This window comes from Homalodisca vitripennis, chromosome 1 (genome assembly GCF_021130785.1).
Source record: "Homalodisca vitripennis isolate AUS2020 chromosome 1, UT_GWSS_2.1, whole genome shotgun sequence".
Lineage (NCBI taxonomy): Eukaryota > Metazoa > Arthropoda > Insecta > Hemiptera > Cicadellidae > Homalodisca > Homalodisca vitripennis.
Window position 1 is genome coordinate 116,465,857 of NC_060207.1, and position 14,782 is coordinate 116,480,638.

A 14,782-nucleotide genomic window follows, 5' to 3' on the forward strand; every position below is an offset into this window, starting at 1 on the left:
TAATATGTCTTAAAATTTCGGGGGGGGGGGTCCGGACCCTCTGGACCCCCCCTTCGCTACGCCACTGACTAATGTACGACCGAAAAGTTACTGTGATCCAAAATAGTCAGATAAAACTTTAAATTTACTTCCGCTCTAATTTTACAGTTCCACAGTTGAGTTTATTTTATTGTACTGACCAATAAAATAAACGCCTATGTGGGTTTTAATCCAAGTTAGATCTAAAAGCATTTATTTGCGGTCTATGATGATTCTGATGCTGTAAGTAATAATACTTTTTACCCCTATCATGAAAATGGCTTAGGAAATGCTAAGAACAACATAAACTTTAAAAGAGAAGAGTGGTTAATGTGGGTTATTCTTAGGAGATAAATGCCAACGCGAACTTTTTGTAGGTCTTTTAGAAATATACAATTACATAGTACATTATTTTGTTATGAGTCGCAAGGTTTAGTTAGTATTCACAGTAAAAGCGCTTAAAAATATAAATTTTCGCATCGTAAAAACTTTTCACCACTTTCTATAAATTAAATATTTATGTATTTTAACTATAGAATACTGTTATTGTACTAGGTAACCTGTGCTAGTTCATAACGAAGCCGATAGTGAAAACCTCATAAAAGACCGTTTAGTACTTTAGATACTATCGATACACAAACAGACCAACACAAAGAGCTGTTTTAATTCATACTATGTATTGATAACCTCGGATTCAGTATTTGTTGGAGATTTATAACATTAGGACTAACAACAGTACACGATGTGAAACACAACCAAACTAGTGGTAGCTACGATTATTTAGTACGACCCGACTCGCTTGTAGTGTGACAAACCTATTACTTTACTAAAGTGTGATCCAGAGATCACAAAATCAAGATACATGAACACACCAACCAATAAACACAATCTCAAAGTTTGAATAAGAAAATAATGCACTAGATAATTTATAAATTTGAATCAGGCCAGAGCTATACTATTGCGCTGCGGTCCCGCCCCAACCTAGTCTGGCAAATGTATAAAGTATTAAAGAAAACTCATGCCATGACAACAATTCCTTGTACTATACTACTTATGTGAAATATATTGTTGTTTGTAACCCATAATAATTAACTTTTTACCTACTTTCCAGGGTGAATTCGATAAACCGAATGCAATATTTTAAATATAATTATGTATATAGTTAGATGATTTAATAGTATTTTACAGTTCTTTGTGTAACGTAAATCATTGGTCCAGATGTTAATTTAATACTTTACTTGGTTACCTGCTAAAAAATAGTCTGGATTCCTGGACGGGAATAGATGATGTTTACTGGAGGGTTAACTGGATAAATGGAACACTGGAAATGAATGTCTGGAGGAAAGTAAGGAAAATAAGCTGTATTTGACATTTGTCGTTTTCGAATACATAATGATCTTGTAAAATGCATTACAATTTTGAAATTTAAAAGACCGCTTCCTATCTAGATTAGTGGTTAACTCATGATCTAGTACCGCTAACCTACATCAGTTATTTATGAAGGAAATTAATGCCTTTTTATAAACAAATAAATACGATAGGATAAATAAAACAGTTTTAATGTGAATATTCTGTGGAATCTGAAATCTCTCGTTTATGTAGGTAAGATGACCTATTATTTTAATATTTTAAATTCGTCTTATTGGTAATTCTGTGGAGTTAATAATGTATAATACAGTTGTCTTGTAGTTTGTCAGTTAATAAACATTACATTTTAATAGCTTAATCTATGTTACATTTTACTGCAGAAATAAATACCTGAAAATTAGCATTTGAAAAATCTCAGAAAGGTTTTATTCATGTCATCAAACTTGTTTTGTTAGGCTGTAGGTACATGTTGTAGGGCTTTTTCTACTATAAATTTAAGTTAAATGGCATTTTACCAAGCACTTGTATGAATCAGTATTAAAGTATTATAGGCTACAAAGTTAACTAATTCTCAGATGATTCAGTGAACAATAGGGCTTGACATGAGGAAACCATGTATCCTTCACAGTTATGCAATTTTTCACCAGCATCAATAAGTATAAGTAATTTTAATTGCAACAGTGCTTTTGAAGTTACAAGCGTTTTAACTTGTTATCAATTAATACACTATTAATAAAAGAACGGACATATATAGACCTACTACGCTTACAACTAATATAAAGAGATCTTACACTTAATGAAACGTTGGGTAGGGTACGATAATTAGACCCGGTTATTTATATAGAAGAATGTAATCATCGATACCTAATATTCGCATCTCAAATCCTAGACTATTAATTGATATAAAAGTATCTAGGCCTACAGTCCTTAATAAGAATCATATTTTTCAAATTGAAATATGAATTTAATATTTACAGGGATCAAACAAATTATAACCAAAATTAGGAAAACTGAAGACGACCATATTTGCTCCTGTCACAGTTACAGTTGTTTCTTATCATCTTTCAAAGCATTGTCGTGTAGTTTTCTAAAATTGATTGCCAATTTAATGATCAACTGTTACTTATGTAAAATTGAAATATTACCTTATTTGTATTATTAGAAAGTGTTTACAGCTGTTGATATAGATTATTTAAGTTAATTGTTCAAAATAATTAATCAGTATCGAATGATTATATCAATGGTTATGATTAAGTAATATCTCAAATCAGTTGCCAATTTCGATATAAAAACCGGGTCCACTTATCGTACCCTACCCGAAATGTTTTATATTAATAATATGTGGTGATTGTATAGGCCTACCATATATTTGTATGAAAAACTTTCAATTCCAATGTCCATATGTATGGACATCAAAAATGTATATAGGCTATCTCAATTTCTGCTTCTACAATTATCACTGTATCTGGATGAAACCACAACATCCGTATATGTATACGAAGCGTGTTCAGGAAGTAAACACCGTTGTCATGGTGCAACACAATTCTGTTACTAAACATTCTTTACTATTTGTTTTGAATTGCTCGCCTTGTTTTTCTTAAGGTTTCACAATACCTTGCCGCATTAATGGTTTCACCTCTTGGGCGAAAATCAACAAAACACCTTTCTGATCCCAAAGGGGTAAATCTTAAGCTCAGCGACTACCGCTCCAATCCCCATGATTTTTTGCATACTAACACAGGTTAACGTAATTTCACCGAAAAAAATAATCCCGATTATCGCCGTAGCCGTTTACTCCCCCCCTCAAAAAATGTCGGAAATAATAAAATTAAAAAAAACCAGACTGACATTGCATTTATTCGTTTTTTTGGTCTTATTAGTTCGTAGGGCAGTAGTCCAGGTACTACTTCTAGTATAAACTCGTCTTATCTTATCAGTGATAAACGCGTGCCAGTTACCTTTTGCTTGTAATGAAACCTGCGTTAGTTCTGTCTGAGTTTTGTGTGTGTAAGCAGTCATGGCGTGATCTGGGCTTGGACTTTGCAAGCTCGAGTTAATTTTTTTTCTAAAAGAGCAAGCAGCGCAAAGCGCTGTGCAGCGGGCAAGCATCGCGTGATCTGAGTTTTGAATACGCAAGCTAGGGTCTTTTTAGCGTGTGACAAGAACCATCGCACGCCATGTCAATAACTTCAGTAATTATTCCTTGTCCATGTGGGTTTGTTTGTTTACGTCTGGCGGTCAATCGAAGCCGTCCTATAGGTCACGTGACCCGCCCCGCCAATCGGAAACTTTCCTGTTTGTCACGTGACTACTGTCAACTCATCAAAACGACCATGGTCGGCCATTGTTTTTAGTTTGATAGTCGAAAATCTCGTTATTTATGTGTTTTGTATTGCCAACATTTTACTGCCGAAAAACTGGTTTTTATATGTTAGCGATAATCGGGACTATTTTTTTCGGTGAAATTACGTTAACCTGTGTTAGTATATGCAATAAATTACGGTGATTGGAGCGGTAGTCGCTGAGCTTAAGAGTTACCCCCAAAGGACAGTGAACATAATTTTTTGTGCAGACGTGTTGAATTTTTGTTTCTTGGGGGATTGCGTGTGCCGCCACTCCATTGACTGCTGTTCGGATTCCAGTGTGACATGACGGATCCAATTATCATTACCTGTCACAATTTTGTTTAAAAAATGCTCACCATCATCACTGTACCATGTGAGAAAAGTCAAAGTACTTCCGAGTCTCTTGGTTTTGTGCATGTTAGTGAGCATTTTTGGATCCAATCAGGAGCACAGCTTGCCATAACCTAAGTGGATTGTATCAATTTCGTACATAAGAGTGCGTAAAATTTGTTGGAAATCGTCAAACAGCGTTGTCATAGTGAAATGTCTCTTCTCTTGGATTTTTTCGTCAACTGCCCTTACCATCTGATCATCAGTGACGTGAGAAGGCTGACCGCTCCTATTCTCATCATGCACATTTTTTCGACCGCCATTGAACCTTGTAACCCACTTTCTCACCATTCCTTCACTCATCACGTCTTCCCCGTAAACATCTCGATGAATTTCAGCTGGTTTCACAATCCTTGCATTAAAAAATCTTATTACAGAACAAATCTCACAATCACTAATTGTCTTAAATATTTTAAACCTTCAGAGAAAATTGAAAACACAACGTAGGACAACTAAAATGGAGTGATTCTATAGGCAGTGAACAAGGACGACTAGTGCGCATGCGCGGAACACCAATTGCAGCACTACAGCAGCAGTAGAATGAAATGGTACTTACTTTCTGAACACACCTCATATGTTTATATATATATATATATATATATATAAAAAATTAATTACAGTATGAAATTAATGAAACATGTAGTATACAAAAGTTATCACTGTGAATTTATATTGCTAATAAAGTTGTGAATTAAACTTCATACAGTATTTTATAGATGGTATAACATATAATTCGTGAAATTACTTTTATATGTAAATCAACTGTGATTGACAACCAACTATATGCAGTTATTGTTCAGTGAGCATTGTCTTGTTTAATTTTATTGCTTAGTTGTTTTAGTAGAATTCTTTTAGCTGGAGTATAATGAGCGGCCACCAACACAATCGGATATGATGATTATCGAATGATATCAAATCATCAATATTTATGACCATCTAATGGACTGGAAGCAAAATGTCGGACCAAATATCGTAATAGGTATTTCAATAAACAATGTGGTTTTGATAGTTTTGAGCCTTAGAAATTAATATATAAATATTAATATAATTAAAAAATAAAATATAATTACAACAAAATAACATGTACTACTCTATTACGTATTTTCAAGGATAAACGTGACTGCTTGTTAAACAAAGAAGACACATACGTCACTGTTCTTGCCGTCATTAGTCAATTATGAAACACATGATTTTAATTTTGAATTTATTTCCAAACACGTTAGAATAAATTTTGAACGTTTAAGTTGAATTCAATTAAATTTTAGGTTTAAAAAATGGTAAAATAGAGAAGCTATATTTTTATATGTAAAAGAAATGAATTTGTTTGTTATATTGTATAAAATAATTAAACTCTATTATATAAAGAACTCTTGAGCCGCATAGTACTAACTATTACTTTGCAGAGTAGACATGTTTGATAGCATTTAAGAAATTCTCGAATGAATCACCACCATTTATCAAAATTTCTTGTCGAACATATATTCTGCAATATGATCAGCAATGCACTCATTTCTGAGACCAGTTTTTAAAGATTTTTCTGTAGCTCTCCAATTTGATTACTATAGTTTGGGTATTTGTATTAGTTAAATGGATCTACGAAGTTTGTATTGTGGTTAACAGTAAAATGGTCATAGCCTTTTGTTTTTAGTACAAAATAGACTCCATAAATCAGTAACGGTTGTTGTTCCAGGTTTAACATGTTTCACAATTAACGAGATTTGTGATTCTAGCAGTCATTTAAAACACTGCTCAGTGTTTTTAAAATATTTTGAGCCAATATATGCATATTGATCGCCATTGTTCTTGTCGTTCTCACTAGCCTTCTCCTACATAATGAAATAACAAGGTAATGACAACACTAGCAACAGCTGGTAATGACGTCACTAGTCTAAATGCAGAAAGCTGGCAATGCTTAATTATAAATACAAATGTCGTATTTGATAGTTTTAGCATTTAAAATTAATAATAATTATCATCTGATTGTGTTGGTGACTGCTTATTATACTGTAGCCATTCGTTTACCTAAATGATTAAATTTCTCTTATATCAGTGTTTTTTTCTCATTAAGTGTTAGCCCTTAATAGTTTGACTTTTACTAATAATCCCGATTATGTAAACTTTCAATTCTTAAAATACGTATCAATTAAAAAAAGAAAAAAGATTTATTTATTGAGATAAATTAGTGAAATTTTTTGTGGTTGCTCATTTTTAACTGTAAATTTGTATAAAGTGATAATATACGTGCTTATTTATTTATACATATTGCATTTATTTTTTATACAAGTAATTGTGGAGATATAGGCCTACTAACACTCAACATACAGGTTTAACTTGTTAAGGTTGATGAGTAATTCTATGCCAAATGTTGATTTTTAAATTTTAATTCTCAAAACCAAAAAACTCTAACTCTAAGCATTGAGATCGGTGCTCAGGGCAGTAGCCTTGTGTTGCTACCTCAATTCTGGTGTGGTGTGAGCTCCATAATTTATTGAATCTGTGATAGTAAAATACTACTCTTCATCTTTCAGTGAGGTGTTCTAATGTCGTTTTTACTTTGTTTAGTCTCTACAGTTGTAGATACCAAAGATCTGATAACCACTACTAGATGACATTAATTATGATAATATGTGATGTATTTTCATTCCTGAAAATCACATTACTTGGGCAAGCACTAACGGTATACCTATCTATCCTATGCTACAAAAACCAATTTCAGTCACAATTTTTTCGGAGCAATAAGAAAGTAATTTAAACACGGCAGTGTATAAAATTTCAAACTGATGTACAGAGTTTATTATGCTACAGATTCCAGCAACACGACTGTAGCTGGAATAAGTCTACATTGGTACATTACAAAAGTCACCTAACATAATCTTCTTGAAGATGATCCGGACAGGAGAGTGGAATTTTGTTCTCGTATCATTGAGTTTCATGAGTTGGTAGATCCTAATTGGTACACTCAAATTTTTTTTTCAGACTAGTCCACTTTCTACCGCAATGGTGCTATAAATAGGCATAATTGTAATTATTACACCGGTAATCCACACATTCTTGAACAGACTCTACTCAAATCAAAAGAAATTACTGTTTGGGCATTCATCATTTGTAATGGAGTGCTATCTTACATTTCAGACAGTTCAATGACTGGAAATAGATATGAACAGGTTTTAAATGAACAAGTCTTTCCTCATTTTATGGTTCCAGAAATGGATGAAGCAATCTTCCAACAAGATGGTGCTCCTCCTCATTTCGCAAAATCTGTCAAGCAACTACTAAATGACAACCTTCATGGCCGTTAGATTGGTTGTGGGAGTGATTTTTTAGATTGGCCACTCAGATTTAACTCTGTGTGATTTATTTCTATGGGATTACTTAAAGGAACAATTTTATACTCGTGGCTTCAATAATGATGAGGAATCAATCAATTCAATAATCAATTGAAGAGGAACTTTTCCGGATACCGCAGAATTTCTTTGTAAGAGCTTACAATTCATTTGTTAAGCACTGTTATCAGTGTGTCACTGGATGCATTTCAGTTCGAATAATTGTGGACTGTTATTGTAGGGTTTTTTTAAGAGGCTATGTTCTAATTTTCTGATTGAAATGTTTTATTTCTCTAGACTATGACAATAAATAATTTTACAAAACCAAAAATACTGTGTATTTTTACTGTTTTTTGAATATTTTTAAGTGCCACCATTGCCACCATTTTGTTTCAACAATTGCTGGAGAGCTGAAATTTTCACAGAATATTTTTAAAACCTATTTAATGAGTTGTGTAGAGTTTGAAAATGTTCAGGGAGTAAATGGGCAAATAATATAAAATCAAACGTTTAAACCTCTTCATTAGACACCCGGTATATATATCCCAGTTACTGTAATTTGAATAAAAATCTTCAATAGTTGTAATAATTTTAACTGACAACAAATAATGTGACTAATAAATATTTTTGTTTTTAGTATAAAATTCTTCCTAGGAGAAAATGTCCCAGCCTAGTCCAAGTTTGCTGAACAGCCTGCGAAGGTTTCAGTATCAGAAAAAAAATAACTTTGAACATGGCAACTTAGTAAAAGGTAAATTTCAATAGAAATAGCAGTGTAGTGTAATGTATGTATGCTTCTTCTTATCTATTGTTACGTGTATCACGTCTTCATGAATAAAAATCCAAATTTGTGACAAGTAACAACTCCCTCATCTTGTCAAGTAACTTTTGTATAGCAGTTTCAAATGTAATGTTTTATATGGGTCTATAGGCATTTTTTTAGATTTTTATAAGATATTCATGAATTTTAATTTTGGTGTAATGCTTAAGTGAATACAATTAAAATTTATGGTAATATGCTACCTTTTCTTTCCTTCTAAAGCTTCATCCTCAAAATTTTGAACGTTTTGTTACACATTGGTTATATTTTAACCCTTTTAGGACGAGCGGACTATTAATAGTCTGCACTAGTTTTGCCGAAGAAGACGATGCGGGTTTTCAATAGTCCGCACTAATTTTACAGAAGAAGACGAGCGGACTTTTATGTGCCCGGCGGTTTACGTTTGCATAATACTCATGTAATTTTGAAAATATGATGAACAAAATTAGTTTTCTTTGTAGAGGCACATCCTTTGACAGGAAATGGAGTATTTCGGAAATTATCTTGGCCAAACAATACAACATATGTCTATTTTTAGAACAGCTGCACGTGAGTGCCTATTATAGTGCCAGTTGGCGGAGTGCGCCAATTCCGTCTGGTTTGTTTACATTCAGTCAGCGTTGGACATAGGACATAGGACATTAGACATAGTCAACAATCAAGAAAAAGGAAACGAGCCTCCTATATTTGTTCAATTTGCAAAGAAGGGTGTCACCCGATTTGCTTTCCAAAACATACATGTGCTAACTAATTAGACCATTGTTGTATATAGTGTATATATTTTTGTGAGTGTTTTATAGTGTTTCTTAGCAATACTACATATTTCAATACCTGTGGATAAATTTGACCTGTTAACCACATTATATGGTAAGTAAAACCAGTTTCATTGTTTGACTTTTATTTTAGTCCATTTTATATAATTTGGTACTTTCTAGTAATGTAAGTTTTTTTGATCCAAAACAATTATTTCTCAACCAATGTTAATAAAATTTGGTATTTAAACTGAAAACTATGTAATAAACGTTTTAATATTAGTTCACATAGTAAAAATATTTTTTTTATCATAGTAAACTGAAGCCAAACTAAAAAACTAAAAACTAAAAATTCTAAAATTTTATTTTATTTTTCATTTTTCAGGTTATTGTAAATAGTAATAAATTCTACCATATTGTGGACAGTTTAATTATGTACATGTGGATAAAAAATTGTGTAAGCACAATTTATAATAATGGACTTATAATAATATTTATCAAACTACTACATTTTGCCCAATTTCACTGTCGTCTTCTTCGGTATGTCCACTATGAAAAATGGTCACTTCAAAAAATGCGTACCTAAAAAATACCCAAAATTTTTGTCGTCCTAAAAGGGTTAAATAATTGTTTATTGCTTATTATACAATGTATATTTCCTGTGATCAATTTGTAGTTACATTCAGTGTAATAGTTTATTATGTGTAATATTTAGTATTCTTATTTCTTTATTTGTATTTTGAAAATATTGTAACCAAATTATGCCTAGTCTATTGAGACTCCAATCAGTGTTATTAGGTACCATATGGTTGTAACAGATTAACATCGGTCAAATTTATATTTCAAATAGTTCGCAGCAAAATCGGTGAGCTGATGAAGCAAATCAGATGTTATGGTTTTCATCACATGTAAGTAAAATATGAAGAGCTGATAACTTGTGGTATGTGGACCCCGGCAGTTGTAGCACATTGCCGGTCTCCTTGCCCTTATGATTGGAGCAGCGAATATGAAAGAACATGTGTTGATGTTCTAGTGAAAAAAAGCACATGTTCTTATAAATTTTGTTTAATTCGGTCACAAGTTATTGCAAGTGAGATTGGTGAGTGAAATGATGTTTAATGTCCAAATATAAAATGTTGAAGTGAAACATGAGAAGTAATTAACTTGAACATGATATAATTGATGAGTATGGTGCTTTACTGACTGGGCCTCCCTGACATACCTTTAAATTATATTTTAAATTGATATCAAATAGAATTCCATAATTTAGTATAAACAATAATTTTGAGTTGAGAGAAATTATTACCACAACTCATTGGAGAGTCAGGAAAACTAAATGAATCAGTTGTTATTTGTACCACGAGAGCATTACTACATAGCTCGGGAGATAGAGCGTTCTTAGGGTGGTCATCCCCTATACCTAGTTCGATACAAAATGAGGAACAGGAGGTATCTGTGAGGGATGAAATAGTGTTGTCAAAAAAGATTAAAACAATATGTTCAATGGTTCCCATAATAATGAAAGAAATAGGAATGAAGGTCTTATCGAATTTATGAGGGTTATGATGAGAAACCTAAATGAAGACATGAAGAAAAATGTGAATAGCCTAAATAATACAATCGATATAATTAAAGAGGACCCATAAACGGAAATGCAAAAAAGCAATGAACAATTGATGCAGAACATAGATCAAATAAGAGAGGTGTGTTATGTTAGGATAACGGAAGTTGAAAAGGAAATAAAAGAGGATTTGAACAAAGGTTTATATAATCTTAATGTGAACTTAAAAAAGTTGGAGAAGGGGGCTAAAGCTGAATTAGCTGAACAAAAGGAGACAAATAAAAATGAAAGAAACAAGCTCAATTTTCAGGTTAGGGGTGAGATCACAACAGAAATAAAGAAAATAAAAAAGGAGGACATGATATAGACTGAGAAAAATTTTTATATATAGTAAATAGGTTGAAAAAATATAATAAAAGAATTAAAATAAGGATTGACGATAGGGAGAATAGATCAATGACAGGCAATAGCCTAGAAGGGATAGAGGAGATAGGTAATAAGGTTGAATAATCTTTTAATAAAACAATGGAAGAAAATCTTGAAAGATTGGTAAGCAAGCAAACAGAATTAGAGAAAATTGTGAGATATCAAAACATGACAGGGATGAAACAAAATTAACCGGCCAATACAGAAATATTTCTTCAGCGATTTTCCTTGATGATTTCCACTTATTTGCACTAAATTAGCTCAAAATTCGCAAAAAATACACAAAAAGTAATCCAAACACCCACACACTTGGTGACAGGACACGCACTACTGATCTGAATTGAACTGTTCCTTAACACATACAGTAGATTCGAGACTCTATGTTATATTTGATATAAACAATTAGATAAAAAAAACTATGCAAGAAAATTGGCAATTAAGGTCCAGAACAAAGAAAAGGGAAAGGTTTTTCTTTCTGTCAGCTACATAGTCATCTTTGTAGGAATTGGTAATTTGCTCTCTTCACTACTTCAGGAAGGTAGCTATAGAGCTTGTCTCCCAATTATCCAAAGTTCTCTTCAGACATTGTTTTGGCAGATAATTGCATATCATGTAATATGTGTATATCTGCGAAACTGTTTTCAGTGGATGCTTGGTTTTTGGGCAAGCACATGAGATATTTTCAAGTATTAAAACGACCAGCCACATTAAAGGCCCACTCAAACAGTGCTAGTTTGCTAGCTGCTAATACTATCTGCTCATACCTGCAAGAGCGACTAGCCAGTTTAATTTAACTGAGTAAACTAGTTTATAGTTTACTCAGTTAAATTAGATGCCAGTTTTCTGAGGCCACCAGTGAGTTGTGTTGTTTATATTGTTGGTATAATGATTGTGTAAATTATGTTTTTCTGTTGGGATGAATCATAATCCCTTGTGTTATCACATGTAACCAAAAGTATTGATGTAACTTTCCAGTTTTAAAGAATTTAGTAAATTATACAATTAAGCTTCACATTTCCCCCATACATATTAATGTATATAAAACTATGATATATCACAATAAAGCTAAATAGCAACTAGTACGTTCGGTAGTTCTCATGGAGCGCGTAGTGTGTTGTTTCACTAGTACTACTAATCAATCATGAATGTATTGTGTCCCATTAGGGACTAGGAACAAGTTAGGTGTTCGTCAATAGGCAATCCAAAGTAAGTGTTGCTATCATTAAATTCTAAATAAGTCTTGTAACGATTTGATTTTTTACAAAAAGGGTTGTTTTGTTTTTGACTGGTTCACCACTAAACTGTTCTGTTGATAAATAACTACAATTTAGTTCTGTGGTGGCTATGATATTTGGGCATTTGTGTGGATTTGTGTTAACAAGCCACATTTCTTCAGTGTCCTTGAAATTTGTCACAAACCTTACTTTATGAATTACCAGAAATTGGATGAGTTTGTTAATAATGTGACTAAACAAAGGGGTTATGAAATTTTTATTTATAGAATTTCCAGTTTTAGAAATAATTTTAATTCTTAATAGCTGTCATCATACAAACCAAAATAAAATAAAGTACAAAATGTTACGGATTTTTCTTGCTTATAACTTGAGTAAATTGAAATTAAATTTGACGCATAAAAGTATTGTGAGCTTCATGCCTATGTTTCTTCAGATACATGGGATAAGTGGTTCAACCTAAACAAAAAATAAAATAATCTTTTTAGAAGTGAAAAATTTATCACATTAGATTCCAAATAGCTTCTTATCTTATACAATCCAACAACATTTGAGAACAAGTTAAAAGAAAGTTAAAACTGTTTTTAATAAAATCTCATACTTCCACCCAATGTTAAAACAAGCACAATACCAATTATTTTGTAACATCGTGGCTTCCAAACTTGAAGGTTAAATTTTAGTAGTATATAGGAATATAAAATTTATGAAAGTAAGGAACAAGGCCATAGAAAGATTGAATGGAAAAATAAGTTTCTTCAACAATTTTTTTGTATCTAAAATGGTTTTCAAAATATTTATTACATGTAGGTCTAAAATGGAGGTTTGTTGACAAAGTCATTGGTAACCACAGATCATCAGCCTCTTTACTTTTAGTCATGAACATCAGTTCATCTTTCACAAAACAACTGGCAGCATTTTAAAACTGCTGTAGTAACTGCTGTTGTATGTCTTCTTCACACAAAAAACACAATTCACATGAATTTCCAGTGTGATTTTAACACTAGTATAGAATTCTGAAAATGACAAAGCGAACTTCTGTAACACTGCCAGATGTGCTCTGTAGAACACCGTGCAGATTACTACCCCACCCATTGGGAAACTTACTTTTCAAACGAGCCTTGTGTGATTGTAAAAGAAGCGGTTTTGTTTAATAAACTTTTTCGGTAATCAAATCTTTTTACCCAATTCTTGTAGAACTAAATCCTTGTATTTCAAACATCCTGAAATCTTTGAATACGTTATTCTTTGAATATACAAGGTCGATATAACCCCATCTCCTCACACACCATAATGTATGAGTTGATGGATTTACATTCCATCAAAATTTAAGTCTTCAATACACCACAGATCTTATAATCAAAATAAGTGTTTACACTGTTTAACAAGACCAATGATACTATTTTAAATTTGTCACATCTAAAAATAATTGTCCCTGAGATACCAAAATATCTAAATTCACACGTTACTGCACACATAGAACATAATGTATTGATATTAAAAATATGGATTCAACCACTATTATTCTTAAAAACAATTAGGTTATAATTGTGTTAAATACTACTTCTTGAAAGAAAGAAACATTCTCTGATTTGTCTTAATCTGTTTTTTTATTCCATATTTATTAAGCAATCTCTATGATATTTTATGTAGATGCATTGTATGTTGGCTGATATACTTATGAGAGTGGTACAACGATAATTCTGTACAGCATCAGAGATATGGCAACACAGTATGGACTGGAGTAACTAGATATTGTTAACTAGTATCGTCTCTTGAAAGAATTGAGATTAATTTATAACTAAATTCAATTTTTACTACGTGTTTAGCACATATTTCAACATTGAGAGCCACAAGATTAGAAAATTAATAAAATTGTCAAAATATCTTCTGATGAATTTTAAGAACAATTTGCAGCTGGAATCCAAAAAACTTTCACCATTTGTGGATGGAACTGGATTCACTAGCACTGTTGTACAGGTAAAATTATCAGTGCTGGACTAACAAGTTTGCCAAAGGAGAGTGCAGAAAGAAAGGCAAATAATATTTCTTCAGCTGAGATAGTTAGGGAAATTGTTAGGAATGTCCAAGGAGTCGCTTTTGAGTATTCTGAGAAGTGAAAATTGATCACAGTTGTAAGTTACAAATCGTTATTTGACTGATCAGACGAAAAAAAAAAACACCAGCTTATTTGTCTAAAGGAATGGCTGCAATGTTAAATGAGCAGGGTTGTAACATGATCCAGCTCTCATCGATTCTCTTATTTAATTCGCTTAGACAATATCATACCTTAATTTAATTCTTCTAAGGGACAATACCTGTTCTCCTATACGAGGTGTGTCCAAAAAGTATCCAACCTTGAAATCTGGCATAAACTGACGTTACTCGGCGGCAACGCCAATCTGGTCGCCTTCAAAGTACTCCACTCCACAAGCCACTACCTTATTCCAACGCTCCTCCCACTTCTGGAAACACTCCTTGAATTCATATTGTGGAATAGCTAACAACAGGTCCTTCGTCGCATTTTGTTTTATTTGTTCAACATCGTCA

General features: G+C 32.5%; 1 protein-coding gene across 4 annotated transcripts in view; it reads left to right on the plus strand.

Annotated features, from left to right (window-relative positions):
- The first annotated feature begins 1,238 nt into the window (after positions 1 to 1,238).
- The window catches only part of LOC124369852 (SWI/SNF-related matrix-associated actin-dependent regulator of chromatin subfamily A containing DEAD/H box 1 homolog), a 69,771-nt gene continuing 56,227 nt past the window's right edge, over positions 1,239 to 14,782 (plus strand). For 2 of the 4 annotated variants that reach the window (XM_046827984.1, XM_046828004.1), the window contains exons 1-2: positions 1,289 to 1,620; positions 8,082 to 8,195. In XM_046827984.1, coding sequence (XP_046683940.1) covers positions 8,105 to 8,195 — 91 coding nt within the window. In that variant the 5' untranslated portion in view covers positions 1,289 to 1,620; positions 8,082 to 8,104. Of the gene's footprint in view, positions 1,621 to 8,081; positions 8,196 to 14,782 lie in introns of all 4 variants that reach the window. The other 2 variants (XM_046827995.1, XM_046827989.1) reach the window with 2 other exon arrangements.